The 27,547-nt window shown below is 56.6% G+C and overlaps 1 protein-coding gene across 3 annotated transcripts; it reads right to left on the bottom strand.

The window, feature by feature from the left end:
- Nucleotides 1–8,127: 8,127 nt before the first annotated feature.
- BCAN (brevican) lies at nucleotides 8,128–25,811 on the bottom strand. 3 transcript variants are annotated; one of them, XM_060008379.1, is made up of 15 exons: nucleotides 25,656–25,811; nucleotides 21,999–22,095; nucleotides 21,380–21,471; nucleotides 20,295–20,669; nucleotides 19,817–19,991; nucleotides 19,414–19,541; nucleotides 18,631–18,924; nucleotides 16,444–16,665; nucleotides 15,229–15,879; nucleotides 11,625–11,732; nucleotides 10,800–10,958; nucleotides 10,112–10,194; nucleotides 9,603–9,747; nucleotides 8,944–9,134; nucleotides 8,128–8,614 (listed from the first exon to the last, which is right to left on the bottom strand). In XM_060008379.1, the coding sequence occupies exons 3-15, from the start codon at nucleotides 21,468–21,470 to the stop codon at nucleotides 8,507–8,509; spliced, it is 2,730 nt and encodes a 909-aa protein (XP_059864362.1). In that variant the 5' UTR covers nucleotide 21,471; nucleotides 21,999–22,095; nucleotides 25,656–25,811; the 3' UTR covers nucleotides 8,128–8,506. The 3 variants fall into 3 exon arrangements, with proteins under 3 accessions (XP_059864362.1, XP_059864377.1, XP_059864369.1); XM_060008394.1 differs by having other exon boundaries at nucleotides 15,229–15,837; XM_060008386.1 differs by having other exon boundaries at nucleotides 25,660–25,811.
- Between the last annotated feature and the right edge of the window lie 1,736 nt (nucleotides 25,812–27,547).

Genomic DNA, 27,547 nt, shown 5'->3' with positions numbered 1-27,547 from the left:
CCTCCGCCTATAAAGTCTGGACTCTTCCTTCCTCAATTCAGGGGGGCCTCAGGGCTGACACAGAAGCAGAGGAGACTGGGAGAGGAAGCAGGAGATGCTAGTGTGAGGGAGGGGCTGCCTCCTGAGGAGAGGAGGACCTGGAAGGCCTCATGGGGGAGACACGGCAGACAGATGAAGGCTGCAGGCAGCAGTGCTGGAGACCTGGGGAGGGAGGGGGGTGTTGTTTGACCAGGGAAGGAGGGCCAGCCCCTGTGGCCTTGGCGCCTGCAGAAGTCAGGCCTGTCATCATCTCTGCCCACAGCGCTGATTACAGGGATTAAGCCTTGGGGCCACACTCCCCCGCGCATGTCCTCGCTGCTGGCCCCTCAGTGCCGCCAGCATGATAAGCCCCCTTGCCCCCAAACCCAAACAATTGTATGGCCTTGGCGTCTGCGCAGACTGGCTGGGTCAGAGCTGGGTAAGGGAAGAGGGAGGCCTATTCTGTCTCAGTCTGGCTGTGTGGCCTCAGGTCAGCGTTTAATCTCTCTGAACCTCAGATTCAGCCGCACAGCGAGGGATGCTGGGCCAGGTGACTGCGGGGCCTCCCAGGGCAGGGAGATCAGGAGGAAGGCTGGGGAAAGCCGGAGGGCTACCGTGTAGATCTTCGGTAGGACTTGCCTTCCATGCTAAAGCAGGAGACAGAGAAGACAGGAAAGTGGAGGTGAGGCCGGGATAGACTGAAGCTGTCAGGGGTGAAACAAAAGAGCGAGGGGGTGTGCTGATAACGGGTTAGATCGGGGGTCCACCCAGCCACAGCTTCTTCCCAAGAGTACCCCCCTTCCCAGGAGTTCTCTGGGTCCCTGTGTAGGGCAGGGTGACAACCCCCTTCCCAGGGGTTCCTGGATTAGGCGGGGCTTGAAGGACTTGAAGTCAGGATACCCAAATAGAAACCACTCCCCAGCTCAGCTCTGCAGGGAAGGAAGAGCCGGCGACACCTCTAAATATCCTGGGTGGGGGTGGGGCAGGGGCTGACAGACAAATGTTCCATGTCTGGGGACAATCCCAAGGCCAGAGGCAGGCCCTTCCTTTCCTCGGGCCCAAGGCTGAGGGCAGGGGAAGATGAGAAGATGAAGTCTCAAGCCCTCTGACCTCAACTCATCCTCTGGACAAGGAGGGGTGGACAGAGGCCCCCTGACAGAACCTCACTGTCTGTTTCTCTGCCCATGCCTTTCTCCTCCACCTAAGGGTCTTTGCATTAGGTACCCAGGCCCCCTCCTCTGCCCTTGGGGTCCAGGATGCTGGCAGCCCTCCTGGCAGCCCAAGCTTCCACGATCCTTCCTGTACTCACTGCTAACAAGGCCATGTCTGCTCCCGCCAGGCTGTGGGCCAGCACACTGGCCCGAGCAAATAAGGCCCACTCCCTGCTCCTCTAATGGGACAGAGGAGACCTGTGCTTGATCTCCCCAGGCCCTCGGGCACCCCCACCTGGACGGGGGACCAAGGACAGAGGCCAAGCCAAGCAGTCCTTCCCTGTGTCTGGTGCCCATCCTGACCCCCACACCAAGATCCCTGGTCCCCTGCAGAATTACCCAAACTAGCCATTTCTGCCAACAGTCCCAAACAGGTGGAGGGACATCAGTTAGACAGAAGTGAAGCCTTTCTGAAAGACGTATACGGTGGGTGGTGTGTTCTCTTTGGCAATGGTAGTCCATCTGTGCAGCAAGAGAAATGAGGGTTGGACAGTAACAGGGACTGTCAGATGTCTACAGGGCATCTCCTATGCGCCATGGACCATGCAGGTGCTGGGAGTCCAAGGTTCCTGGCCCCGAGAGCTCTACCTTCTAACCGAACAAGGGCTTCTGAGTGGAAATCATATTTGAAAACAGAGAAGGGCAGGAGGTTATGGGAGCATAGAGCAGGGGCCCCACCTGATCTGGGCTGGGGAAGGCTGGGAGGAGGAGGAGGTCAGGGATGGCTGCCCTGGGAACCTGAAGCATGAGCAGGAGCTGACCTGCGTGTTGAAGAGGAGGGAGGAGGAGGGAGGAGGAGAGAAGAGGAGGGAGGAGGAGGGAGGAGGAGGGAAGAAGAGGCGGAGGAAAGGATTCTAGTCAGAGGGAACAGCAGGTGCAAAATCCTGGGGCAGGAAGAGAAGTCTGGGCATTTGAGGAACAGAATGTAGGCTTGTGTGGCCAGAAGGCGGAGAATGAGGGGTAAAGTGTCCACAATAAGACTAGAGAGGAGCTGGGGGCCAGTGGGCCAAGGCCTAGCCAAGCAGCCAAGCAATATGGATTTCATCCTAAGGGAAATGAGGAGCTTCGAAGGGTTGTAAGTAGTGAGATGACACGACCAGGTTTGCATTTTAAATAGAACCTCTGGCTGCTGTGTGAGAGTGGATTGGGGTAGGTAGGTGGGCTTCAGGGAGGCTACTGCAGCGGTCCAGGTGGGGGACAAGGGTGGCAGTGGGAAGGAGAGGAGGCAGGTAAGGGAAGCACAGTCTCAGGCCTTGGTGACCCACTGTGGGAGATGGAGTGGGAGTGTGGCAGTAGGGGCAGCTGGGAGTCGGTGGTCCCATCTTCTGAGCTGGAGAATCCAGCAGGAAATTGTGACCTCTAGGAGGAGCTGCCCTGGGAGAGGGTGGGTTTGTGGAGCCCAGGAGAGAGGACCAGGTTGGAGAAGAGAATTGGAGGGGTCTGGGGGCCCAAGGGTGCTCAGTAAACACGGACTGAATACATGAATAAATGAATGAATGAACGACTGTGATGAGATCAGACGACAGGAAGCACTTGGGAGGGTGGAGTCCCAGGGGAGGGAATGAGGAGGCAGCACCCGCCACGTCCCCCCCATCCCAGCATGAGGACAAGTGGGAGGTTATTCTGGGGCCTCCTCTGGGTAAATATAGCCTCTGAACAGGGTGGGGGTAGGATGGGGGGGCTGGAGGTGACTTCCTCAGTTTGCTTGGGGCACTTCCTTATAAGGCTGTGCAGGCCGAGGCGCCTGGGAGGGTGAGGTCAGGGGCTGAGCTCTCCATTCAGCCCAGCCTGATGCTGTCCCCGTTGCTGCTGCTGCCGCCAGAGGCTCAGAGGAAATCAAAGGCCTTGGCTTTGGGTTCTGGCCAAGGAGCTCAGAGTGTGGCCTCTTAAAGGGCCCCCTCAGCCTCACGTCTATGCAGGAGCCCAGTCCAGGGGTGGGAGGGGGTGTTCTTCCAGGGTCCTCTCAGAAGGTGATGCTGGGGGCCTCGGTTTTCCCATCTGCACAATACTGCTCGGACTGGATCATTCCCTGCTGCTCCATGCAGCTAGGAGATGCTGCCGTCTAACCTGTATCCCTCCCACTGCAGGGTCTATGCTTCTTGCTCTGGCCTCTTGAGATCAAAGGCTCAGAGTTCATTCATTGCTTCCAAAGGCCCTGGTCTCTCAGCTCCCCTAGTTTCCCCCTCTCGGCCCCTCCTTGGGGGACCAGCTGCTGCCACTTGACCCTGTGGTGTCACAGCTGCTGTCAGAAATGCCATCCTTGTCAGGCAGGGATGGAGGAATGTGATTTAATTTCAGCTGGAATGTGCCCTCTGGGGCTGCCCCTAGAAAGGGGAGGGAATGGAGACTAAGCCCACCTAAGCCCAAGAAACCCAAGAGGGCTCTGGGCTTGGCGACAGGCCCCTGGGTCCCTGTGAGGCCACCCCAGCCCACAGGGGATGGTAAGTTCCAGGACAGTGCTGCAGCAGGATGGATGGAAGTTAGACATGAGGGTCTTCCTAGGAGGCGGGAAAAGAGAAGGTGTCACGTGAATGCAGCTCCAGTAGATAAAGAAAAGACCCAGGGACCCGTTCCCGAGTCCTCAGGCCCACCTTAAAAAGACAAAGGAGAGTCTCAAGTGAGCCACCAGGGAAGGGACTTTTCGGCTCAGGGGCAGGAAGAGGGACAGAGTGGCCTCAGGTGAGGGTCCACGGAGTCTGCGACCAGAAGCAGAGGAAAACACGGCCCTCTCTGTTTCCACTCTCATGATCTGAAGATTCCATATCCACGTCTCCATCCACCCTGGGGGCCCCTCTCCCCTCTCTTTCTAATACAGCACTGGCACACCTAGATCATGTCTCTTCTCCAACAATTCAGAAGCAGTAGACTCTGCCTCCCACTCCCCACTCTTTCCCCAGCCCCATTAATCCAGGGTCTCCAATGTGGACATCCCTCCTGTAACCTAACTCCTGTTTCTCATGCTGTCGCCTCTGACCCTCTTTCCCAAAGGGGCAGACCTGGGCCCCAGAGTCCCAGGTCCTAGAGCCTCCTTCAGCTTTCTCCTCTTCCAGTCATAAGCTCCCCTTCCCCCAGCCTTTATTCACTCTCCCCACCCCATGACTCAGCTGTGGCACCAGAAATAAACCGAGGCAGGTGCCAGGGGGCCACTGTCGAGGAAGCACCTCCCAGCAGCTGTGGGCTCCTGCTGACAAGTGGAGCCCCAGGGTCCCAGGAGGGGTGGCTTGGAGAGTTCAATTTTGGGGGTGGGGAGACGTCTCGCTGGCTCTGGCTCCCTCCTCCATCCTCCCTGCTAAGGAGAGACACCCCCTCCCTGTCAGCCTCACTCACCACTCACAGACCCACTCTCCTTCCTCGTCTCCCCCTTCTCACCTCTCCTCTGTCTTCCACTCTTCCACTTCCTTTCTTCCCTCCTCCCTGGCCCCTTCCCAAGTCCTGAATCCCTTGATCTCTCCTGGATTCCCTCTTTTTCTATTCACCTCGTTTGCCAGGAAATTCTGTGTCAAAAGAGAACTCCAGTTCACCTTGATGGGGATAAAGGCACAGACAGACATTCTTGCCAACGATACTAAGAATCCTTAGATGCCACTTGGGGTCCATAGAACATGGGCCAGCGGTCTGTGGGCTGTTTCTCTTAAGGGCTCAAGTCCAAAGTGGTCAACCAATAGCCTTCCCTCTGTTAACAACTTCTAAAGACCAAGGAAGAATCATCAGGAAATAAACACAGAGGCCACAGGATCTACACACTCAGACGATTAACGAGAGTCTAGAGTCTTTCAGTTGGGGAATTTCCTCACATTTTTCTTCCATTTTCCTCTTTTCTTTTCTCTCCTCTCCTTCCCAATCCTTTTCTCCTGCTCTGTCCCTGAATCTTTCAGTTCTCCCTTCCCAGGAGGAAGAAGGCTGCTTTGCAGGAGGCAGACGGGAAGTTAGATCTCAGGAAGGACCTTCAGCCTGGGGAACAGAGGAACCTTTATACCGCCGGGAGAGACAGCACCTGGATCCTCACTCCATGCGGGATCTGACTGCAGCCCCTACGGAAAGCCCTCCCACCCACGGGGGTCTGACAGGCTGAGCATTTTTGGAAGTCTTTGGGAGCTACTGTGTCGAAGAAGGCAGCCAGGACAATGGGGCCCTTTCTCTCCCTGCCCAGGAGACAGGCCCACAGACAGGCTAGGACAAAGGCTTCAGTGAGGTCAGGGCAGTGTGTGGGAGTTATGGGTGGGGGGGTGGGGAGTGGGGGAGGAATGGGGAGGTGGGATGTGGGTAAGAGCAGCCTGGGAAAAACTGGGAACCCTGGCAGGTGGAGGACCTCTGGAAGGCCCATCTCCCTGGGCTCTCAGGCCCCTTTTCAATGCCCAAGCCCCTAACCCAAGCTGGGCCTCCTCTCTCTACATAGAGGGGGAGGGAACCCCCATTCTAGATATGTGGGAAGGAGGCTGGTAACTTAACCGTATACCCAGGGCACTCTGCTGTGTCCTGGAGGCAGAGGTAGATACAGCTGTGCCCCTGCTCCAGCTGTCCAAAGAGATAGGGATGACACTCCATGAGGGGCCAATTCCCCCTATCCAGACCAAGAGAGGCCACACACACACACACACACACACACTGGTCCAGGGGTTAGATTCTGTGCAGGGTGCTGAGTCATCCCTGGACCAGCTCTCCCTTCCCCAGGAAGTCCAACAAAGCCAGGAGAAGGCTTCCGTTTCCGGCAGCCCTGCCCAAGCAGCTCAGCAGGTGTCAGGGGAACAGGGGGGATTCTAGTTCTTCTGGAACTCTCCTCATCCACAGATCAATGATGGTAGATCCCTGCCTACTGCTGCCGGGAGATTCAGTGAGAAAGCTGATGACAAGGCTGGGAAACCAAAGCCCCTTCCAGCTTACCACCAGAGTCTCCCCAGGAAATCCAACCTGCTACCTAAACTCCATCTCTGTGAGGATATGTTTCTCAGACAACCTCCCTTAAGAACCCAAGGACAGGGCTTCCCTGGTGGCACAGTGGTTAAAAAGCCGCCTGCCAATGCAGGGGACACGGGCTCAAGCCCTACTCCAGGAAGATCCCACATGCTGTGGAGCAACTATGCCCGTGTGCCACAACTACTGAAGCCCACACACCTAGAACCCGTGCTCCACAGCAAGAGAAGCCACCGCAATGAGAAGCCCACGCACCGCAAGGAAGAGTAGCCCCCGCTCACCGCAGCTAGAGAAAAGCCCGCGCACAATGCAGACCCAATGCAACCAAAAATAAATAATAATAAAAAATAAAAACCCAAGGACAGACACTGCCCCCTCCTCAGCCTTCTCCTCTTCAGACCCCACCTTCAAAGGCCCACTTTGGTCTTGATCCACTTACAATTCCAGCTTAATGCTCTGACATCCCTAAAAGTGCAATGAGTGGGTAATTGCAGGGTCATACAGGATAAAGTGGGGTTCTGCTCTGGCCCCAGGATCATCTTCTTCTTTGCAGCTGCTTAAAAAACAGTCCCACTCCCTAGCCATGCTAGGCTGTGTCCTGTGGAGGTGTGGAGTGTGGGCGGGGCAGAAGGTGGGACAGGAGAGCCTGGGGCGAAGAGAGGAATGTGGTGGTTGGTGATTGGTTGGGAGCTGGGTCTGGGAGGTCAGTGTTGGTGTCTCAGAGACCAGCTGGTTGGGGTTTACATACCTGGAGAAGGCCCAGGATGGGCCTGGGCAGGGATGGCCTGGGAGAGCCCCCAGCTCCCCCCAGCAATCACCTGTCTTTCTCTGGCCTGTCTCACTTGTCTGGGTCTCTTCATGTTGCCCTCTCTAAGCTTTTTGCTGCTCTGGATCTGTCTCCCTATCCCTTAGGTTTATCAGGTTTTACAGACTTCTGCGAAAAGGAGTAAGAACTGCCCATGTGCGTGAATGTGGTGTAACCGTGGGCACAAGCAGAAATGTGTACACATGACAGTGTGCACACGTGTGTGCATGTGTGTGAACCAGTGTGGTTAAGTGTGAGGCTCTGCAGCAGTAAGATTCATCCCCATCAAGAAGACAGCATGCTGACAAAACACTTTACCAGGAGGCACAAGAAGGCACAATTCAGTGGACTGCGATGAGGTACACACACACACACACACACACACACACACACACACACACACACGCACGCAGCTGATCATTCTCTCTCCACTATTCAGAGAGTGACCTCATCATCCCAATCTCCGCTGACTCACAGACCCCAGGGCCAGCTCAGCCTGGCCGGAAGTCCTACCTTCCTCCCGCCCCACAGCCCGCAACCCGCTTCCCTTCCCTGGGCTCCTCAGAAAGACAGACCCCAGCGCTCCCTGGCGGTATCCTGGGACTCCTCCAGTTCGGCTCCACTCACGCACGCGCAAACGGCACTCTCAGGCTGACGTGTCTGCAGCCGCAGCGCCCTCTGCTGACCACAGCCTATGGGCCTCACAGGTCGTTCCCCAGATCCCTGCCCGCCCTTGTTTCCCCGTTCCTGCATCTCTGCTTCTTCTGCTGAAAGTAAGCCTTCTTGAAGCCTAACCCTCTGCGTTCCCTTCACCCTCACACCCCCTGGGAGAATCCCCTTCTGGGACCTCGGAATGGGGACACCAAAGCACCCACCTCTCTGCCTTCCTCTCCGGGCCCTCAGCCCCTCTACCTCCCCAGACTGAACTCCAGGTCGGCTTGACTGGACACTCTGGGCACTCCAGCTTCTTCCAAATATCCTCATGCTGTTCCCCAACCCCCGTGGGCTTCTTCATTCCATAAATACTTACAGGGCAGCTATTCTGTGCCAGGCATTCATATCGGGCACTGACATCTTGAGGATTTCTCTGATCTTCAGAAGCTAATAAACACAGAAGGTCTATTCATCTTGTGAGGCCCGGCCCAACTCCACTTTTCTCTCTCACACACAGAGGCATCAAACTTGTTTGGGCTCAAATGCAGCTTTATTTCCTGTTGGTTTTACAGGTATTCCACCCTGCGAACCCATTCTCTTGGAAAACCGAGAATGAGTGGGCACAGAGCCCCCCAGGGGAATGGAGAGGACAGGATGGCTGGCAAGGAGAGGGCAGTTGAGGCACTTAGGGACCTACTCAAGGCCCTGAGGGAAAAACCTGATGCCCAGGGTAGGGGTGAGAGAGCCTAAGGCAGGGCTGGAGCTACCCAGGTATTTCACAGAAGCCCCTCCAGGCACTATCACCTGGACTTCAGCTCCACCCCTCTCGTTGTCACTCCCTGTGATGGGAAAAGCATGGGTTGGAGGGAGGGTTGGGGGCAGAGCGCAGTGCTGGGGGCCTTGACCCTTAGGGACCTGGAGCGGGATTGGGAGGGGGTGTCAACCGTGCCTTCCAGCTCCCCAGGAGCCTCCTCTGATGTCCTTCTGGGGCTTTTATTGGGCGCAGAGCTCGAGCCTGGGAAAGACACACACACTCACCCTCCACCCTTGGGCTCCTCCTCCTTCTCTCTCTTCTCAGAGCCTGCCCTCTGGGTTCTTGCTCCTTGACCTCTGACCTCAACAAAACACTTTGCCTGGCTCAGCCCTTAAGAGCCCAGACTGTGGCTGCATATTCTCAGACAGCAACACTGAAGGGGACCCCGGAGCATTCAGCCCACCTCCTCTTTGCCCCAGAGAGGGGTAGTGATAACTCCAAGATTACACAGCCAGTGATGGACAGAGCTAGGACTGGAGCCCAGGGTTGTGTTGGCTAGTGCCCCCCACCTGCCTCCTCCTGGCACTCACAGGCCTGCGGGGCACACAGGAGATCTGGGGGGGCTCCCAGCGACCATTCTCCTGGCAGCGGATCAGTGGTAGGTTGCGCTGGGCCAGGCCCTCCAGGCACCGGTAACGAAGCACTGTGTCTACTTCATAGCGCAGCCGTGGACGGCCAAATACTCGAGCCAGTGGCAGCTCTGGTGGGGGGCCACAGGACACTGCAGGGGGGACACAGTCAGGAACTGGGAGCTGGGCTCTGGGGGTAACAGTTCCCAGAATTGGGATGAAGGAGGAGAGGAGTAGGCCATAACCTGACACACACAAAAAAGTAGGGGTTCCAGGGACTTCCCTGGTGGCGCAGTGGTTGGGACTCCGAGCTCCCAATGCAGGGGGCCCAGGTTCAATTCCTGGTCAGGGAACTAGATCCCACATGCATGCTGCAACTAAGAGATTGCATGCCACAACAAAGGAGCCCACCGGCCGCAACTAAGAGCCGGTGCAACCAAATAAATAAATAATAAAGAGTAGGGGTTCCAAATGGACCCGTCTAATTTGTTATCCTGCCCATGCCCACGGCCTGGGACGCATTTCTGATTTCTCTGTGTAGCTTTGCACCCTCCTTCTGCACACACATCAGTTCCAGGATTCTCTAGCCCCCACCCCTCCTCCCCCTCGCCCGCCCTCACCCAGCCCCATCTTGCAGGTGTAGGACAGGTGGTAGTTGCAGGGCACATCACTCCATTGTCCCTGATCGTGCCACACCATAACCACGCAGTTCTCTCCGGACAGGAAGTAGCTGTCTGGCTGCCCAGGGTTCCAGTTCTCATAGAGCTGGGAGGGTGGGGGGAGGATGGAGGAGGTGGTGAGGAGCTCCAGCCCCAGGAGCACTGGGAGGAATGGACCTGGAGGACCTGAGGAGAAGGGGGTGGGGGAGGGGCACCAGGAGAGGGAAGGCTAGAGGGATGGGGAGTAGGGGACCCAGAAGGAAAAAGAAGATGTCAGGGGCTTTGGGGGGAAGGATAATGGGAACCAGAAGAGAAGAGAAGGGGACACAAGGAATGCAGGAGGGCCAGGAAGAGGAAAAGGTAAGGGGCCAGTAAAAGGAGAGGGAGGGATGGGGGTTATTGGGAGTAGAGGGCAGAAATGCTTCGAAGAAGCGACCTAGACAGCGTGAGGGGCGGCCAGAACCTCTCACCAGGGAGACGCCATCTGACCACAGGAAATCGCCTTCAATGGTCCTGTCATTGAGCCCGATCCACTGGTACTCCCGGTATCGATCTGGGGAAGAACCGCAGGGGAGACGAAGGTGTGCAGTGAGCTTCGCTGCCAGCAGATGGCGGCCATTCCCTGTCATCGGGCTGTCTGTGGGTGCTCGCGGGGGGAAGTCCTTCCCGCAACCCCAAATCCGCGCTTCCCGGTATCCTTATCCCTCCAACATCTGCACAAGGGCGGGATGGAAGGCAGGGGCGTGGGGCGTGAGGGAAGAAGAAAAATATCACCAGGGCTAGAAAAGGGAAACTCTGGAAAAAGTGAAAACTCTCAGCAAGGTCAGAGTCGGGGAGAGTAGAGGGAGGCAGGAGAGCCAGGGAGGTGGGGAGCGACTAAAGGTAAGCCCCCAAGCAACCGCCAGGCTGATGCAGGTGTATTTCCTGCGCGAATCTCAGCCCTCCCCTGCCTGAAGCCCCACTACCCACGTGTGGAGTGGGACGGAGGGAGAGAGGAAAGAAAAGTGAATGAATGAGGTAAACCAAGTAATGAGTACCTGAATTAATGTATAAGGGGGTTAATTAACACACTCATTAATTGATTGATTGATTGATGAGTGAGTGAGTGTGTGAGAGAACAGGTGATGAGGGTCGCCTCCCGCCCTGTCCCCAGCCCACTGTTGATGAAGTCCTGTTCCTCCGGCGTGCTGACGCTGGCCAGGTGCGCGCCGTACATCCGGCACTTGTTCTCCGCCTCCTCCCAGCTCCTTCGTGTAGAAAAGTGCTTGTAGCAGGCGCCCTGGAAGGCGTCCCAGCCGGGGCTGCAGAAGTGGAGGCCTAGGACACAGAAGGGCAGGCACCTTAGGCGGGAGAACGCCGAAACTCTGAGAGGCTGGGTCCCCAGACAGGGACTGGGCTCCTCCCACCACCTCAGACCGAGGGGGCGGGCTAAGTGTAGGAGGGCGGTGCCAAAGAGAGAGTAGAAAAGGAGCAGCTAGGAGCTGGAAGGGCCCTGGTTGGAGGGGGGCCTTGATGCCTTCCTTCTCTTGAGCGACACAGACCAGGGTGAGGCTGGAGTCCCGGCCTGGGTCTCTGCAATCCTCCTTCCTAAAGAAGAGCTGAACCCTCCTCTCTTCCTAGGAGAATGGAAACCGACAAGTACTGCCTGCCTGCCAAATTTCAGGAGCATAGATTCCCTGAGAGAGTCCTTTTTGATTCCACTTAACAGATGAGGAAATTGAGGGGAGGGCTCAGAGAAGTTATGTGATTTGTCTGAAATGGGGATTCTTTTCCCGCGCTTCCACTGCAGGAGGCCCAGGTTCAATCCCTGGTCAGGGAACTAAGATCCCGCAAAGTGCGGGGTGCCTCCAACAACAACAACAAATGGAAATTCATTAATGGCAAGGCCAAAACCAGTGTCCCATCCCACCCCCTGGAACTAGCGCGTTGTGGCAGGGTCTAGGCTTCAGCTCTCCCCCCACCGCAGCCCCTCAGCACACTCACCAACATCGCACAGGTCCCCCCCATAGCCAGGCAAACATAGGCAGCGGACCCCCTCCTCCTCCTCCAAGCACGTCCCACCATTGTGGCAGGGGCTGGGGACACAGTAACCTGAGAGGGAGAGAGGTGTGAGGTGGGGGGCCAGGGGAGCACAGCTCTGCAGCACAGGGTTCAGGGGTCCCAGCCCTGACCCGCTTGTCCTGGGGGCTATCACAGCACCCTAAATGTTCTCCCTGGAGCCTGCCTCTGGTCACAGCCCAGACCTGAGTTCTGGGTTTTTTCCCCTCCTCACTGCCCCCCACTTCAGCACTGGCTCAGCCCAGTGCTGGTCATTGTCATGCCCACCAGTGTGGGCCACGTCTAACAGGGGCCGAGAGGAGTGTCCAGGAAGGCCTTCAGGGTTTAATCCCACTAAGGGGAAAGATACTGGGCTGTCAGTCATGCGTCCTGGACTCTTACCTAGCTCCTGGATCTGCTGGGTACATTGAGCCAGTCACTTTACCTCTCTAGGCCTAGAGTTTAGTCCCCCACCCCTTGTCATTGTGCCAGGTCCTAGCACAGTTCTGTGTAGTCTAGGTGGGCTGGGTGGAACTGAAGGAGAGGAGAGTCACCATAGCAACAGTGAGGTGTGGCCTGCCATTTACTGCTTCTGGGATCTGACACTGGGGTGATCTAGGAGGGAGCTAACCATTCCTCCTGCTGTCCACTGGGCAGAGCCAGGCCCAGAAGCTCTTAGTGAAGATCCAATGCACTTCCCTCACTCTATGCCCTACTCCCTCGCCCCCCCCAACCCTTCCCATGAATGGAGCTGCAGCAGCTCCCCCTGTCCTGTAGCACTGGCTCCACACACTCTCTCAACATCACCCAACCTCTTTGCCTCCCCTTCTTATCTCCCAGGACTCTCCCCCCACCCCGTTACCAGGCTCCCCTTTCCCCCTCCACTTGGGGCCTCCTGCAGGTTCCCCAGCCTAGAAACCCCTTCAGTCCATTTTGTTCCTTCCTTCTGGCCCCTCTCCTCCAGGCAGTCTTCTTGGACTAACACACTACTCTGAAGGCCTGCAATCTGTTGTCTACATCCAGCTCCGTCTGGCTAGGCCATCTGCCTTCTCTTCTGGACTCTCTCTCATGATCTTGGGTGGCTGCCCTTAGACTGGGCCTAGGTGCTGAAGGGGCTGTCAGATTCTACTCCTTTCTGATCCGGATGACCTGGAGATGATGGCCCCACAGACTGACAGAGCAGGTCAGTGTTCTCGGCCCAGCCCTGGGCAGGACCCCTCAGACCAAGCCATCCACTCCTAGCAGCCAAGGCCCACGCCCACAGTGATTTACTCTGGCCCAAGATCCCACTGCCTGGTGGGGATCAGAGCAGAGGTGGGGGGAGGAGAAGCTGGCGGTGATTCAAAGAATTTTGCTGGGATGACCTAGCTGTTTTGGGTAAAATGAATCAGCTATTCCAACACCACTCCCCCTGTCATCACCCCTTCTGCCAATAGTTTCTTTCAAGCTGGTACTGCTACCTCCTAGGGCAAAGCAAGAAGGGGAAGTGTTTTATTTAACCCTTTAAGGACCAGGTCCTACAGAGGGTAGGAGTCCTGAGCCCCCTTCCTTTCCTCACACTTTCCTGCTCCTCCCGTGATCCTCTCTGCTCCTCTCTGTCCAACCCCCTAACCCTGGGGGCCAAAGACTCTCAAACTCGGTCCCTGGGGCCGTACCCAAGCCACAGGTCCCTCCCCCTGGCTGTGGGTGGCAGAACCTGAACCAGGATGGTGGGGGGCGGGTGTTGGCGGTGAAGGAACTCCTGTTGAGACTTTCTGGTCTTCCGCCTCCCCCCTTCTGGATCAACTACTATACACAGTCAGAAAGTTCTTCCTTCCTGCTGCAATAGCAGGCTGGAGGACCTCTCACTCATCCCCCAGGTGGGGTAACTAAGACACCGCAGATACTTCCAATGGTGATCCTCTCCCACCAAAGGCCCTCCTCACCCCACAGCACTGAACTCCAAGGCCAGCTGGGCAGGGAGACAGTAGTTGAAATGAGTGAGCCTAGGTGTGATGTAGAGCCCCCTAGCCCACCCTGGGCCACCTAGGAGAATGGCCCTGGTACTAGGAGGGTCCCAGCCTTCTCCAGAGATCTCCATTTGGAAGCTCAACCTTCACTGAATAGATAGGGCTTCTTTCTCTCAGACCCCAGAACCTAACTCCCCATTCCCCCTCCCTCCACACTCTCCATCCTCCCCTCCTGATTTGTTTCTTCTCCAGCAATAGGAACTTTGAGATCCTTTGGGTTCAGGAAGGGTGAAATAGTGGGTGAGGGTGGTCATTAGTGCAGGAGTTAGTGGAGGAGGGGGAGGCCATGGGCAGTGGGATGAAAGCGAGATACCATTCCCCTGCTGATATGTGGGGGAGGGGAACAGAGCCTTGGGGCACCTGGACACCAGGGAATGGCCTTCATGCTAAGAGGGGCTTTCTCTGTCAGTCCGCTGTATGTATGGCTCTAGATGGGAGCCATCAAGATGGATCAGAAAGGGACACGTGTACACACACACACACACACACACACACACACACACTCTGGCCAGCAGAGGTTTCTCTCCAACAGGAGTGAGGGATTACAACTCCCAGCACTCCCGCAGACTGACAGACAAAGACTTCTCTGGGGTAAAGTGTACAGTCAGATTTGGGATCTCAGCAGTCAGGAAGGAAGGCGGAGACAGGCCTGAGGAGAGGACAAGGGAACGGCAGGGGCTGTTAGACTGCTAGGACAGGAAAGGGTGCAGGCTGAAGATGGAGACGGAAGAGGCACAAAGACACCAAAGACCCAGGGGGAGAAAGAGAGAGACAGAGAGACACAGAGGGAGAGATGGCACCAAAAGAACCATCAAAGAGCTACCCAGGACACAACTCCATGGAATGAGAGGGGCAAACAGCTGGGGGTGGAGACAGAGGGTGCCAGAGTTTTGGTTATAAAGCGGTTTAATAGAGATTTATTTCCAAGGCTTGTTTCCATGAAACAGTCGAAAAAAGTACTTCACAGAAGTAGTTGCTTAAGGCTCTGTGGGGATAGGGCTCTCCTGGACCCGAAAGGTTGAGGGGTGGGCATGGGACCCCAGGCTTCCCTGATACCAGTGGGAGGCAGCTGAAGGGAGGTGGCACACAGGAGGGGGAGGGAGCAGTGGAGGATGGGCCTGGGCCTTGAAGAACGCAAAAGGCAATGAGGGCACCCACTGAACAAGGCATGAGGGTCCTCTGTGGGGCCAGTGAGATGTGAGTCACAGGTAGAGAGCCGAGGGTAGGAAAAAGTTCCAGGTGTTTGGTGGTAGGGCTGGGGGTCACAGTGTGGATTTCAGAAACAGGGACAGGGTCACAGGGTGGGAGTCATGGAGTTGGGAGGTTACAGGGTGAGGACTCAGAGAGCTGGAATGGAAGTCACAAGGTGGGGTATCCAAGATTGGAAGCCCACAGGTAGAGGTGGGTAGGAGAATGAAGGCAAAGGACAAGAGAGTCTGGGGCAGTGGTGGGTTAAAGGACTATAGGTCAGGTGATCCAGAGCTGCAGGGGGGGAAAGAGGACGAGGATAAAGAGGGAGGTTGAGCCTTGGGCAAAGTTACCTGATGAGGGGGCCACGGCCACTCCACCATGGCTGGCACTGTCAGTGGGCAGCACCGGCTGGGCATGCACTGAAGTCCCTGCTGGGACAGTTCTTCCAGAATTCTCTTCAGAAGGGGTCTCCAGGTCCCTGGTACCCTCAGGGGCCCGTGTGGCTGGAAGCAGGGAAGGGGCATCCTCGGAGCTCCCTGTCTCCTCACTCTCTCCTCGAGGGACCCCAGACAGCTTAGGACCCCCAGTCTCCTTCCCTATCTCTCTTGCCCCAACCGGAGCGGAAGGTGATGGGGATGCCAGGTTCCCTTCCCTGGGAGAGGGCAGGGCCTCCGTGGGTGGTCCAAGGACCGTTGGAGGCCTGGGAGCCTCTGGCTCTCCGTAGGGAGGTGGTGATGCATCAGGCTTCAGGACCGCCCTCACTGGTGGGGATGCCCGGGAGAGTGACTCCTCTGGAGCCGGCTCCGTGGGGAGAGGGGCCTCTGGGTCCAGGCTGCTGAGCTCACTGGGCCAGGCCCACAGGGCCTCGTCCTCCACCTCCTCCTCTTCTTCTTCTTCCTCTTCTTTCTCTTCTTCATCCTTGTATGTCTCTTCTTCCTCCAACACCTTGCCTTCCTCTTCTGAGGACCCCAGGGGAGGTACAATGGATTGGGTTTCAAATTCTAGGCAAAGCACAGATGGTTCAGCACCAGGGACAGCACCCACCAGAGGACAGGAAGAAGGAAGGGGAAGGGGAGAAAGGTGGGGCTGGGGAGGGTGAGCCCTCAGGGAGAGGGAAGAGCCTGCCCTGGGGAGGAACTGCCTTTGCTCCACACCAGAAGAATTTCCACTGGAGCTGCAATAGTGAGGCAACACTTGAGAAGGCTCTATGAGCTGTCATTAGCCCAGGAAGACCTGGTGGTTGCATCTCCCTCTCCCAGTCTGTTAAAATTCTCTGTTTATTTTGGGTAGGTGAGGGGGAGGAGAGACCAAAGAAAGGAGATCCCTCCTTCCCAGAGGGCAGCTCCTTAGTCCAAGCATCTCCAGACCCAGCTATCTGGGAGTGGGATTTGCTGGAAAGGCAAAGGTTGGGAGAGGAACAGGAGAGGTGCCTTGCACGATTGTGCTGCTGAGAGAGGACAGGGTAGAATCACGGCAGCGACAACGCCGGCCTCAGCCTGGGCTTGCCCTTTCTGCCCCAACTTCTCCCAGGTGTGGATATCCCCAGGATAAGACATTTGAGTTACCTAGGAGGGTCCTAGGGGCCTCTGCTGGGTCTTCTGGAGTGGAGCTTCCACCTGTTCCATCCTCCATAATGGGAATGGAGTAGATGGCTCCCCGGGACTCGCTCTCCACAGCTTCCCGAGGCAGCTGCAGTTCCTCCAGGGTCTCTGTCACTGTGACAATGGCTTCCAGTGCATCAGAGGCCAGGTCAGAGGCCTCAGGGATGGCAGAGGGCTGGCCAGAGTCTGTGGCAGGAGGAAAGTGCCGATGGGAGGTTAAGGAGGTGCCTCTGCCCTCACAGGCCTGCATGTGAGGGTTCTGGCTTAGACTCAGAGACCATGGAATTCTCTTAATTGTCTCTCGTCTTCCCTATGGAGCACCCATGGGGCCCAGAGAGCACCCCGGGGCTTCATCACTCATTCCTCAAGCATTAATCAAGTACCCGAGCATTCTCCTGGGCACTGAGGATACAGTGCACAGCAGAACAGCAAGCTTCCTGCCCTCAAGGGAATTTATGTTCTAGATACAGACAAACAAATAAACATATAATGTTACCATATAAAGAACAATTAAGTTTAGTAAGGAGATGGGAAGTGCTACTTTAGATAGAATGGTAAAGGAAGGCTCAGGAAAGAGGTCATCCCTTGAGTAAGGAGATGGAGGCAGAAGGATGGACAGAATGGCCTCAGCACCTTGGGACCCTGGTTTTAGGGTAAGGTGTGAGGGAATCCCAGTCATCCTAAGACTCTAGAAATGGAAGGGGACAGGCTGCCATCACCACAGCAGAGCTGAAGGGTAGGGTACAGGAAGGACATTCAACCATCACCACCTGATGATCTCGGTGTTGGGGCAAAAGGGCAAGTGGCCACCCCATCCTTCCAGGATCTGCTCTCTTCAAATAACCAGAGTTTTAGAATGAATTACCTTGTCCCAGGGGAAGGGAACCAAGAGCAGAAAGCCAGTGAAGCAAAGGTGGAATTGGGCTAAGAAAAGCCCTGAGGGCCAGCTGTGTTCAGCCAGACAAGACAGGACAGCACATCCTGCCTGCGTCACCTGCTTCAGTGAGCCTTGCTCACAGCAGACAAGCAAACCTGTGCCCTTGCCCGCCTCTGCCCTCCACCTGCTCCCAGCCATAGTCGTCCTCTTCCTTCCCCTCTTCTCCTGATTCAGTTCCTCCTTCAATTTCTTTCCATAACAGTGCTTGGGACATAATTATAATCAGTGCTAGACGTGTTAACTACTATTGTTATAATTATCATCATCATCATCCCCATTATCTGTGTTCAAGTAAGTCTTTCCAGATGGACCTGTCTTCCTGTGGACTTCCCTTCCCCATCCCTCCCAGCCTCGGGCCAAAGCCACCTGGAGATCTGTCCCAGGGGAAGTAATGCTTTTCTCTCAGTCTTTCCTTGTGCTGGGAGTGAAGCATTTCGTCTCTGGTCAGACTGGGGGCTCCCATGGCAGAAACTGTGTCTTCCTCCTTCAGACTAAGGGCTCCTAGTAGCCTGTGTCTTCTCTTTCCATTTCTGCCTCCAGCCCTTGTACCAGTATTGCAGGCTCACAGTTGGGGCAGGGACTCCAATGCTCCATGGCAATGCCTCCCTGATTGTCAGTCATCCTTGGCCTGGGCCCTGTGCCTCTGGGGGTCGCAGGCACTGCCTCCCCTCCAGCTCCCAATATAAGATGTGGGCAGGAAGCCATCTCTACACCCAGCTGTCTTTAAGGACCTGCTCCCTGTGGGGGGAATTATGTCTGTCCCTCAATATTTGGTGGTAAAAATCTGATACCTTCAAGCTGAAGGTTCTGGAAACCCCTCTGAAGCGTATTTAGTTAACTGGAGCAGATCATTCATTGGATTCAGAGAATGTCAGTCATCTCTGGTCTGCTCATGAGCTGACCAGAGATGGAGACATATTTGGCAGCCCAATAAGGGAGAGGCAGCTTTGCAACAGGAAGAGACAAGGCAGGGACTACTGGTGTGGAGGCAGGTGAGGAGATGCAGCGAGGTGAGCCCTCCTTGAGGCCACAAAGACCAAGTCAGAGGGCACAACCAGAATTAGAACCCTAAGTGACAAGCTGAGCACCACCCAAAGCTCCTTGAGGCAAATGGCAAAGATCCAAGAGAAACTGGTCGGGGCTGGGGTAAGAGCGACGGCCTCGACTCCATCTCCCTGAGGTTGGTCTCAGCCTCTGCAGGGAGGTGGGCTCACCTCGGAAGCAGTAGACATTGAAGCGGCTGTGCTTGTTGGGGAAGCCGGTCTGGTTGGGGAAGAGGAAGAGAGTCTTGACACCAGGGAGGCCCCCACCACAGCGCTGGCTGGGTGTGACAATGGGGTAGCGCACACTGCCATCAGCCAGCCAGCCTGGGCTGCAGCGGTCCAGGCCACCATCCCAGGCTGCATACAGCTGGCCCGTGGTTGCAATCTTAGCACCCCGCTCCTGGCAGTACGCCCGTGCCTCCTCCAATGTCAGCTTGTCTGCAGGGGCACCCAGGAACAGCTCTCCTGGGGAGAAGAAGAGGCTGGGTTACCAAGAAGGGAGCTCCTTCCACCCTGGGCTCCCACAGAGACTCTGGGCAAGCTTCTCTGGGCCTCAGTCTCCTCATCTGCGACATGCAGTCCATCACACTACTTTATAGGATCGAAGTCTAGATAGAACCTTAGGATCGATGATATTGCTCGAAGGAAACTGGCCCAACTTCCTAATTCTGCCAAGAAGGAAACTGAGGCTCAGAGATACTGAAACATAGAGAGATGCACAACAGGTAACAGCAGAGTCAAACTCAGTCTCCTACCACCTGTCTGAGGCTTTGGCCATGAACTTGTCTCTATGACAGTGTTTGGAGGGAGGGACACTGACTGTTTCCTTACCGCTGGCTGCCCACTTAAATACAGGATGATGAAGGATGATAAGGTCCAGCAGAGGCCCAGGAGGACCTATGGGCAGCACTGGAGAGGGGGCTCTTCCCCTGGGAACTCCCTACCCCCAATCACCATTTAGTTCTTCCGCATAACAGTAGACATCATAGAGGTCATCCGGGTCCACCACTCCATAGTTCCGGACCCCAGGGAAGCCATCCATGTCTCCATAACAGGCCTCTCGTGGAGTCTGGATGGGATACCTGGGGAAGGGGTACAAACGCCTTCACCAGGGAGCCATCCCACGGTGACCCTCCTGAATCCCATTGCTTTTCAGTGCAGCCAATTGTCCTCCTAGCTCTGCAGAAATGCACACCCCCCACCAAGGCGGGGTCCTAACCCACCCTCCAAAGACCAGCTTCATCCGCCAGAGGCAGGGAGCCCTATATGGCCAGCCTGAGGCAGCCCCTGGCAGAACCAGAGGCCACAGCCCACCTCAGAAACAGCTAGAAGCTCCAGGGCCCCAGCCCCAGCCCACCTCACGGTCTGGTCGGACAACCAGCCAGCATCACACTGTTCATAGCCCCCAAGATAGGCGGCATAGAGCTGCTCCGGAGTGGCGATTCGGGCTCCGATGCGGGCACAGGCCTCCTGGGCCCCAGCGAAGGAGAAAGCATAGCGGGCAGAGCCCTCCCGGTAGAGAAAGACGACCCCTGCGGGGCAGAGAGGATCCTGAGGCAGGATCACCCAGCACACTGACTTCCCCTTCCCCTCCTTGTCAACCCCCTGTATACAAAGGGTAAAGTCCAAATTGCGCCCCCTCTACAGCATGAGGGGCTTCAGTGAGACTGTGGGTAGAATTTCCTCCACCTGAAGAGAGAAAGGAGGTAACAGAGGCCTGTAGCTACCCACTCCTTTTCCAACTCAGTCTGTGCCTTCTAGGTGTTTGCTTCTGCTTCAGACTGTGGGCTCCCCTCCCTCTCTCCGGGAACCTCTCTCCATCTTTGCCCTCTCACCTTTGACCTTGACCTCCACAGCGTCGCTGCTGTCGTCGATGCCGTGCTGGACCTCGCAGCGGTAGATGCCCGAGTCGTTGGGCCGCAGCTCGCTCAGCACCAGGGAGACATCGGTGAGTGACGCTGGGTAGGCAGGCAGTGCCACGCGGAACCGGTAGGCCTCGCTCACCTTGACGCGTAGCCCCCGCGCCACTAGCACCTCGGCCTCCCGGCCGCCGGACAGGAAGGTCCACTTGACCCGGGGGGAGCCCTGCGCGGCCCGGCGGCTTGGCGGCGGCCGCAGGTAGTGAACGTGGCACGGGATGGTGAGGGCGCCGCCCAGCACGCCCTGCAGCGGCGCGTCACCCGCTATGCGCACGCGGAAAGCCCGGTCCTCTGTGGGCGGGCGGGGCCGGCTGGAACTTCGTGCTGTGGATCTGCCACGACCCGCCCCAGGGTTTCCGAGCCCCGCCCCAGGATCCCGACGCCCCGCCCTAGGATTCCCGGGCCTTGCCCGGGGGTTTTCGTAACCCCGCCCCCAGGAACCTGGGCTCGGGCCCGCTGAGTCCTGCAAACCCACCTCTAGGTCCCCCAGGCCCACCTCCCACGGTCTACAGACCGATCCACAAAGTCTCCCAGTCAAATTCACCCCCAAAGTCTCCCAGTACCACCCCAGGATTCCTGGCCCCCACCCCAGGGTCTTCTAACCTCACCCCCTGGGTCCTGCAGCCTTGTCCCCAAAGTTTCCCAGTCTGTTCCCTTCAGTCACTTTCACGATTTCTCCCAATTCCACCTCTGTTCTGCCTCCCAGCCCCATTCATTGTGCCCCAAGGGTCTCCCATCCTCCACCCTGGAGACTGGCAGCCATGCACCTAGTGCCCCTCCCCAGCCCTACTCCCAAGATTCCGCCACCCGACCAGCGGCCCACAAATCATCCCTTATTTTCAAGTGTCCCTGCCCTGATCTTCCCCCACAGTGCTCCCAATTCTGTCTCCTCCCTGGGTCCCTCAAGGCTGACAGACGTTGGTTAGGGCTGAACAAGAGGCTCCTTCCTACCACAGGGGAGATGCAGGAGACTGACAGTGACCCTGAGTGGGGTTGCTTACCTGAGCTGTCTCCTTCCAGAGCATCAGCTAAGGCCGCAGGGACCCAGGCCAGAGCCAGGGTTGCCAGCAGCGGCAGAGATGGTAGGGCCATGCTGCAGGATGAGGGGGGGGGAATGGAGGAGGAAAGATGGGGTTAGACCTCAGGATGGACTTCTGACTCCCTCCCACGTCCACATGGATCACACATATCCTGACTCCAGAAGCCCACTGCCCCCACCTCACTATTAATTAACACTGTTTCTGTCTCCCCACAAGGGATTCTTATTTATTTATGTTTGGCTGCATTGGGTCTCTGTTGCTGCGCGTGGGCTTTCTCTAGTTGTGGCGAGTGGGGGCTACTCTTGGTTGCGGTGCACGGGCTTCTCATTGCGGTGGCTTCTCTTGCTGTGGAGCACAGCCTCTAGAGCGCAGGCTCAGTAGTTGTGGCGCACAGGCTTAGTTGCTCCGCAGCATGTGGGATCTCCCCGGACCAGGGCTCGAACCCGTGCCCCCTGCACTGGCAGGAGGATTCTTAACCACTGCGGCCACCAGGGAAGTCCCCCCCACCAAGGGATTCTTATTCAGAACTGAGACCTGGGTCCTCATCAACTCACCGTGTGACTTAAGGCAAGTTCCTTACCCTCTTTAAGCCTTTGTTTTCTTACTTGTAAAGGAGCACCATTACTACCACCTTACAGGTTGTCATGAGGCTATGGGCTTTGAGAGTGCTTTTTATCCTAAAACAAAACAAAACAAAAACAAAAAACAAACAAAACAAACAAAAAAACCTGTACAAATGTATAGCACCCTGCACACAGTAAGAGCTCAATAAATGCTTACAGCATATAGCATGAATTGTGGGTGCCATTATGCTTGAGTCTCCTCTGCCCCTCCCAGTACCAGACTTCTTTGAACCTTCCTCCTCCCACAGTACCCCTCCAACCTTTCCTTCCTGTCCCTTCCTCCCTGAGTACCATACCCACCTAGCCTCCTCTGGGAAGGCTTTCTAGACTAAACCCGGGCAATGAACAACACCTCTCCAGCCCAACCCCTCATTGACCTCCCCCCACTGCACCATTACTTATAAGGAAACTCTTCTCTTTACCCCCCAGCATCCTCCACCCCCTCATCCTTGGCTGCCTTCTCCCTCCTTCCTCCCAGCCTTTCCTTTCTGCCTGGCACGGGCTTTCCCACAGGATCTCCTGGCTCAGAAACCAGCTGGGACAAAGCCCCTGTCTCTGCCAGTCTGGCCTCCATCCAGCCTCTCCCTTCCTCCACCCCAGCCCCAGGCTGGGGGGTGGGCTAAGGGGGGTGTGTGAGAATAAATGAAAGGGACCATTTCCCTCCTGCCCTTGGCTATCAGAAGCTCTGAGAGCTTGAACTATTCTTCTGAAGATCTCAAAGCTCTTACACTCTCATAATGGAGGGATGGGGGTGGGACATTGAGAAAAGGGCCCAGAGAGGGATTGAACCTGAGTCCCCAGTGAAACCAAGTCAGGCACCAGGCCAGTGTGCCCCCAGGAAGGAAGGCTGCAGAGCCAACGTCATCTTTAATGGTTGGCTTAGACTCAAAAGAGCACGGAGAGCCAAGGCTGCCATGGAATAGGCCAGTGATACGGCAAGAGAGATGAAGGTTAGACTGCAGGCAAGGCTTCCTAGACATCAGGCTTATTCCTACTGTCTACTCATTCCCACTTCAGGCCCATTGTTCCACTTCTATCTTCCCTGACCACTCAGGCTCTGTCTTCATACATGTCCGCCCTTTTCTGAGCCTGAGCTGATGGGAAGTTTCCCTCTTCTCCCAGATCCTCTGAAGGATCCCAGATCCTCCTAAGGATGCCTCCCCACCACGGTAACATCCATTTCCCCCATCGTGGCTGGGCATCAAGGGCTCTGTGGCTCTGTGGCTCTGACCTCAAGGTCAGAGGTGGGGGAGGAATGGCAGAAGCCAGATGCCCAGGGCCTCTCTTCGACCTTTGAGAGGGAGGAGGTTCTTGATGGGGCCCAATCAGAGGGTGTGAGACCAACTCTGGGCATGGGGGCCCTTGAGAGGACTGCTTTCTGGGGTTGGAGTGGGGACCATTTGGTATGAACAGCCAGTGCCTGCCGGGTGCTTGAGAGACTGTTTGCCATGCATTTGAGCTGTGCCAGGTCCTAAGCTGGACCCCTTTCTGGCGCCTTCCGTCCCCTCACCCTGGGCTGGAGCTGGAGCTACCCAGAGCTCTCTGATGGGCGGCCCAGAAACCCATATAGTTGGAGCCACTCTGGGACCAACACCCTAGACCCCGCCTTTCACCTCTGTTACATAAGTGGGGGAATGAAGGGAGAAAGTCTGAGTCTGATGAGGACCTGGATGCCTTGAATCATAGGGGGTATCCCACCCTCACCTCCAAGATTTGGAGTCACTGACCAGAGGAGCCAAGAGAGTAGCCCTGATTGTGTGGTTCTCAGTCAGAGAGTTTTGCACACCTCCCAACCCCACACCAATCACACCAAGCTTGGGCCTCAGCCCCTTCCTGGTAGAGCTAGGAGTCCTGAGAAAACTTAGGCATCCCCTCCTCTGGTACCAGACTCAGACTCAAGGATCCAAGGCTTGGTCTCCATAGCACACACCCACCCACCTCCACTACATCTTCTCATCCTCCAGAGCAGGACACACCACCACTTCATCTCTATCCTCAAGAGCTCAGCAGTCTTCCTGTCCCTTTCCCTGATGCCACACCATCCCTCTGCTACAGCCTCTGGATTTCTCCCCTTGTCTTGAGTTTTCCCAGCTGTTCAGGAAACTTCCCTCTCGTTACATTATCATTCCTGTCTGACCATGGATGTCTATCCCCTCACAGCCTTCAAAAACCCAGTGCACAGAGAATCAAGACCAAGCTGTGTGCGTGTGTGCGTGTGTGCGTGTGTGCGCACGCATGCATGTGCGTGCACTTAGGCACACATACCCAATGCCCACCATCTCTATGCTGAATGCCCACCAGCTGGCGGTTCAAGGTCTGCCCCACGGGAACTGAGCTCCAGCACTCAGCAGGGTGAGCAGGGATGCACAAGAGGCCAGAGCTTCAGTCACAGCAGGAGGGAAGCTTTCAGCTACCCCCTTAGTGGCTGTGTGAGGGGCAACAGGAACCTACACAATATCAGTGAGGCCTTAGCAGGGCCTGCAGGAGTAATTGCGGTAACCGTATAAATAGTCCTATTTATTGGAAGCACAACTAACAATACGATTAGCAACATCGTCAGCTGAGCTATTGTAACTCCTCCTAGTATAAAACCTGAAATGTGGATGATGCTGTTATCAACAGCAAAGTTAGCCATGACAACACAGGCACTGGTAATACTGGGAGTGGGTCTATGGGTTAGGTCATTGTCCCTTGATCTCACTGGTATTATCTGGAATAGAAGTAATGCAGATATGAATGGTGCTAACAAAACTAATGGCAAATCTTTGTCCTGTTAGAACCAAGTGGGCAGAGCTATTCTGATAGGAAGGGGATATGGAAGTACCTGGGGGGAGAGGGGTTCCCGGCCCAACAGCAGTGCTAGGAAGGAAAGCAGGAGCGGTAACTGGAATTCCAGCTGACAGTTCCTGACCATCTACTTGAGCCAGGCCTCTTACTAAATGCTTCCCATGTATAACCTCAACTTTGAGAAAAATACAGATTAGACATTACATCGATGAGGAATCCGAGGTTCAGGGAGGTGAACTAACTTGCCCAAGGTCACACAGCAAGTAAGTGGCAGAGTTGGGATTCCAGCTCCAGTCGGCGCCGGCACCACCCACAACAGCGGCTCCTGTTTGCTGTCCTGCGGGCTCCGGGAAGGTACCCCTAGGGTGGCCGGCCGCGGCTCTTCCCGCGGTGCTGCCTGCACCGTGGGTACAGAGTCGGGGGCTGACTCGAACCGCTGCCGCCCTGACCAGGACAAGGTCGCAAATCTCGGGCGGTGGTGCTGGGACTGGAGCCCGCAGCAGGGAAGACGCAAGGACCCAGAGGGGCGTTTCCATTAGCCCGCGGACTCAAGGGGGTTGCGGGTCAGGCTGCAAACAGCAATGGGGGTGCCAGCGGCAGAGCTGGGAGGCAGAGCTGGAGATGGCAGGACGGCAGCAGGGGCCGTAGGCGCTCCGGGCTGGCCGACAGCGGACCTCGCCGAGGTGTCAGGGGTCGGCGGGTTGGGTGTGCCGGAGCCACGCGAGGCAAGGCCTGAGGGGTCGGGGACGCGGACCACAGGGCAGCCGGGGGTCGCTCCCTTCTCTCTCCCTCCCAGGTCTGGGCGGCTGGGATGCGGTCGCACTCACCTACCGGCGGGAGGCGGAGGACTGGGGTGGGGGTGCGGTACCGCGAAGTTTGCTGCTTCCTCCGGGGGTCTCCTCCGCGTCCACGGCTCGGTCCCGCAGCTGCAGCCGAGACTGCGGCGGGGACTGCGCGGGCGCGAGCAGAGGCTGGGCCCGCAGGACGCTCGAAAGAGGGCGCCGGGCGGCCGGGCGCCGCACAAAACCCCCTTTCTTTACCCCCGCCCCCGCCCCGCCCTTCCTCGAGTCTGCCCCCGCCCTCGGGCTGGGAACGCGGGGGGCTCGGGAAGATCACGGGACCCGCTGCCTTCTCTGCGTCGGTTCCCGGCGGCGGCAGCCGCGAGAGCAAGGACGAGAGAAGTAGGACAGCGTCCTGGGGATAAGAAGCCGATGACTTGGAGTAGGGAGGGAGGGAGGGCAGAAGGGGCGGGCAGGGAGCGCTCGCCGAGCTAGAGGATGATGTTGCAGCCGGAGGGATGGAAGTTAGACAGTCGGAAGGACTTCCCGTTGGTCAAGAGGAGAGGAGGAGGGACTCAGACAGTAGGGAAAAGGATGAAGGGAGAATGGGAGGGAGGCTTTGCTCCTGGAGAGACATCACACGCACGTATAAATGGGGGAGGGAGTCTCTTTTTTGGAGGCAGGATCAGGTGCAAATGACCTTAGCCACCCCCCTGGAGGAAGCTCTGATTGGGTTTTGTCTTCTGTGGTGCTCCCACTCCCTGCACAGAGGAGGAGCTGACTTTGCAGCTGGAGGGATGGAGGTTAGGCAGCAGATTCATGGGTTAAGCAAAGCAAGGAACTCTCTAGACATGGAGGGGGGAATGTGGCACTGTGAACGGTCATTACTGGTCATGCAAACCAATGTGCAAAATGCAGGCGTTGCTGGGAGCCCAGAGGGCCCACTGGCCAGAGCTGTCGCTGATGAATGCACAGCCTGGTGCCAGGGGGTGGGCCTTGAGCGCTGCCCAGCCGCTGGGGACTCCTCAGAGCCCAGAATACCAATGACACCCCCCCCCCCCCACAGCTCCAGGGCCTCAGCTTGCTTCTTCTTTCCCAGGCTCTCTTTCCCTCTCCCTCCTCCCTCCTGGGATTCCAGGCAAGGGCCATGGCACAGACTGTGGGCAGGACAGCCAGACGCCTGGATTCTCTCCCCTGGATACCAGTGATGGCATCAAGGATAGCTTGTCAGGGGCTTTGATCTACACAATCTCTAACAGCACCTCCAAAATATCCCAAGTAAAGTGGGGTGCCTGCAATGCAAATGCAGCCTCAAGGCAGGTCCATGTCCATCCATCTAGATTTACCCAAGTCCGTCTTGTATGGAAATTCTGGACTGCCCTCTAGTGGATGCCCCAACTGCCCCACTCACCACTGCCTAGGCTTCCACTGCCTGGGCTTCCACTCACAGTGCTGTGAACTTGGTTCCGAAGGACTTGAAAAGCTCTCACACACACACACACACAAAAACAAACCCTCCCCCACAAACAAAAACCCTCCTCCCCAAATTCTTGAGGACCTAAAAGGTAGAATTCGGGCCCCTCCGCACAGACCCATCTATTGGAGAGACGGGACAAGAAGACCTGGGGGAAGTGGGTGGTAAGGTCCCTCAGTAAGAGACATGCCCCAGGCAGGGATGCAAGACTGAAGGGGACAGGGCAAGATGTCTGGGGAGTTTGGGGAGAAAGAGACCTCAGTTTATTCATTTCATTAAACAAATACTAACTGAATGTCCGCTATGGATCAGGCACTATTTTAGGCCTTGGGAATGCTGTCCCACGTTCCTTAGTGGGGGTGAGGGATCTGAGAATGCCTCTGGGGACAGATCTAGGCAACGCCTGGGCAGACCTAGGACCTCCCTTTGCTTTCCTCAGACCTTGCATCCCCAAGCTGAGAGACAG

The sequence above is a fragment of the Delphinus delphis genome, chromosome 1 (genome assembly GCF_949987515.2).
Source record: "Delphinus delphis chromosome 1, mDelDel1.2, whole genome shotgun sequence".
In the NCBI taxonomy this organism is placed as follows: Eukaryota; Metazoa; Chordata; class Mammalia; order Artiodactyla; family Delphinidae; genus Delphinus; species Delphinus delphis.
The sequence above is the reverse complement of the archived record's forward strand: the minus strand, read 5'-3'. Positions and strand labels throughout refer to the sequence as shown.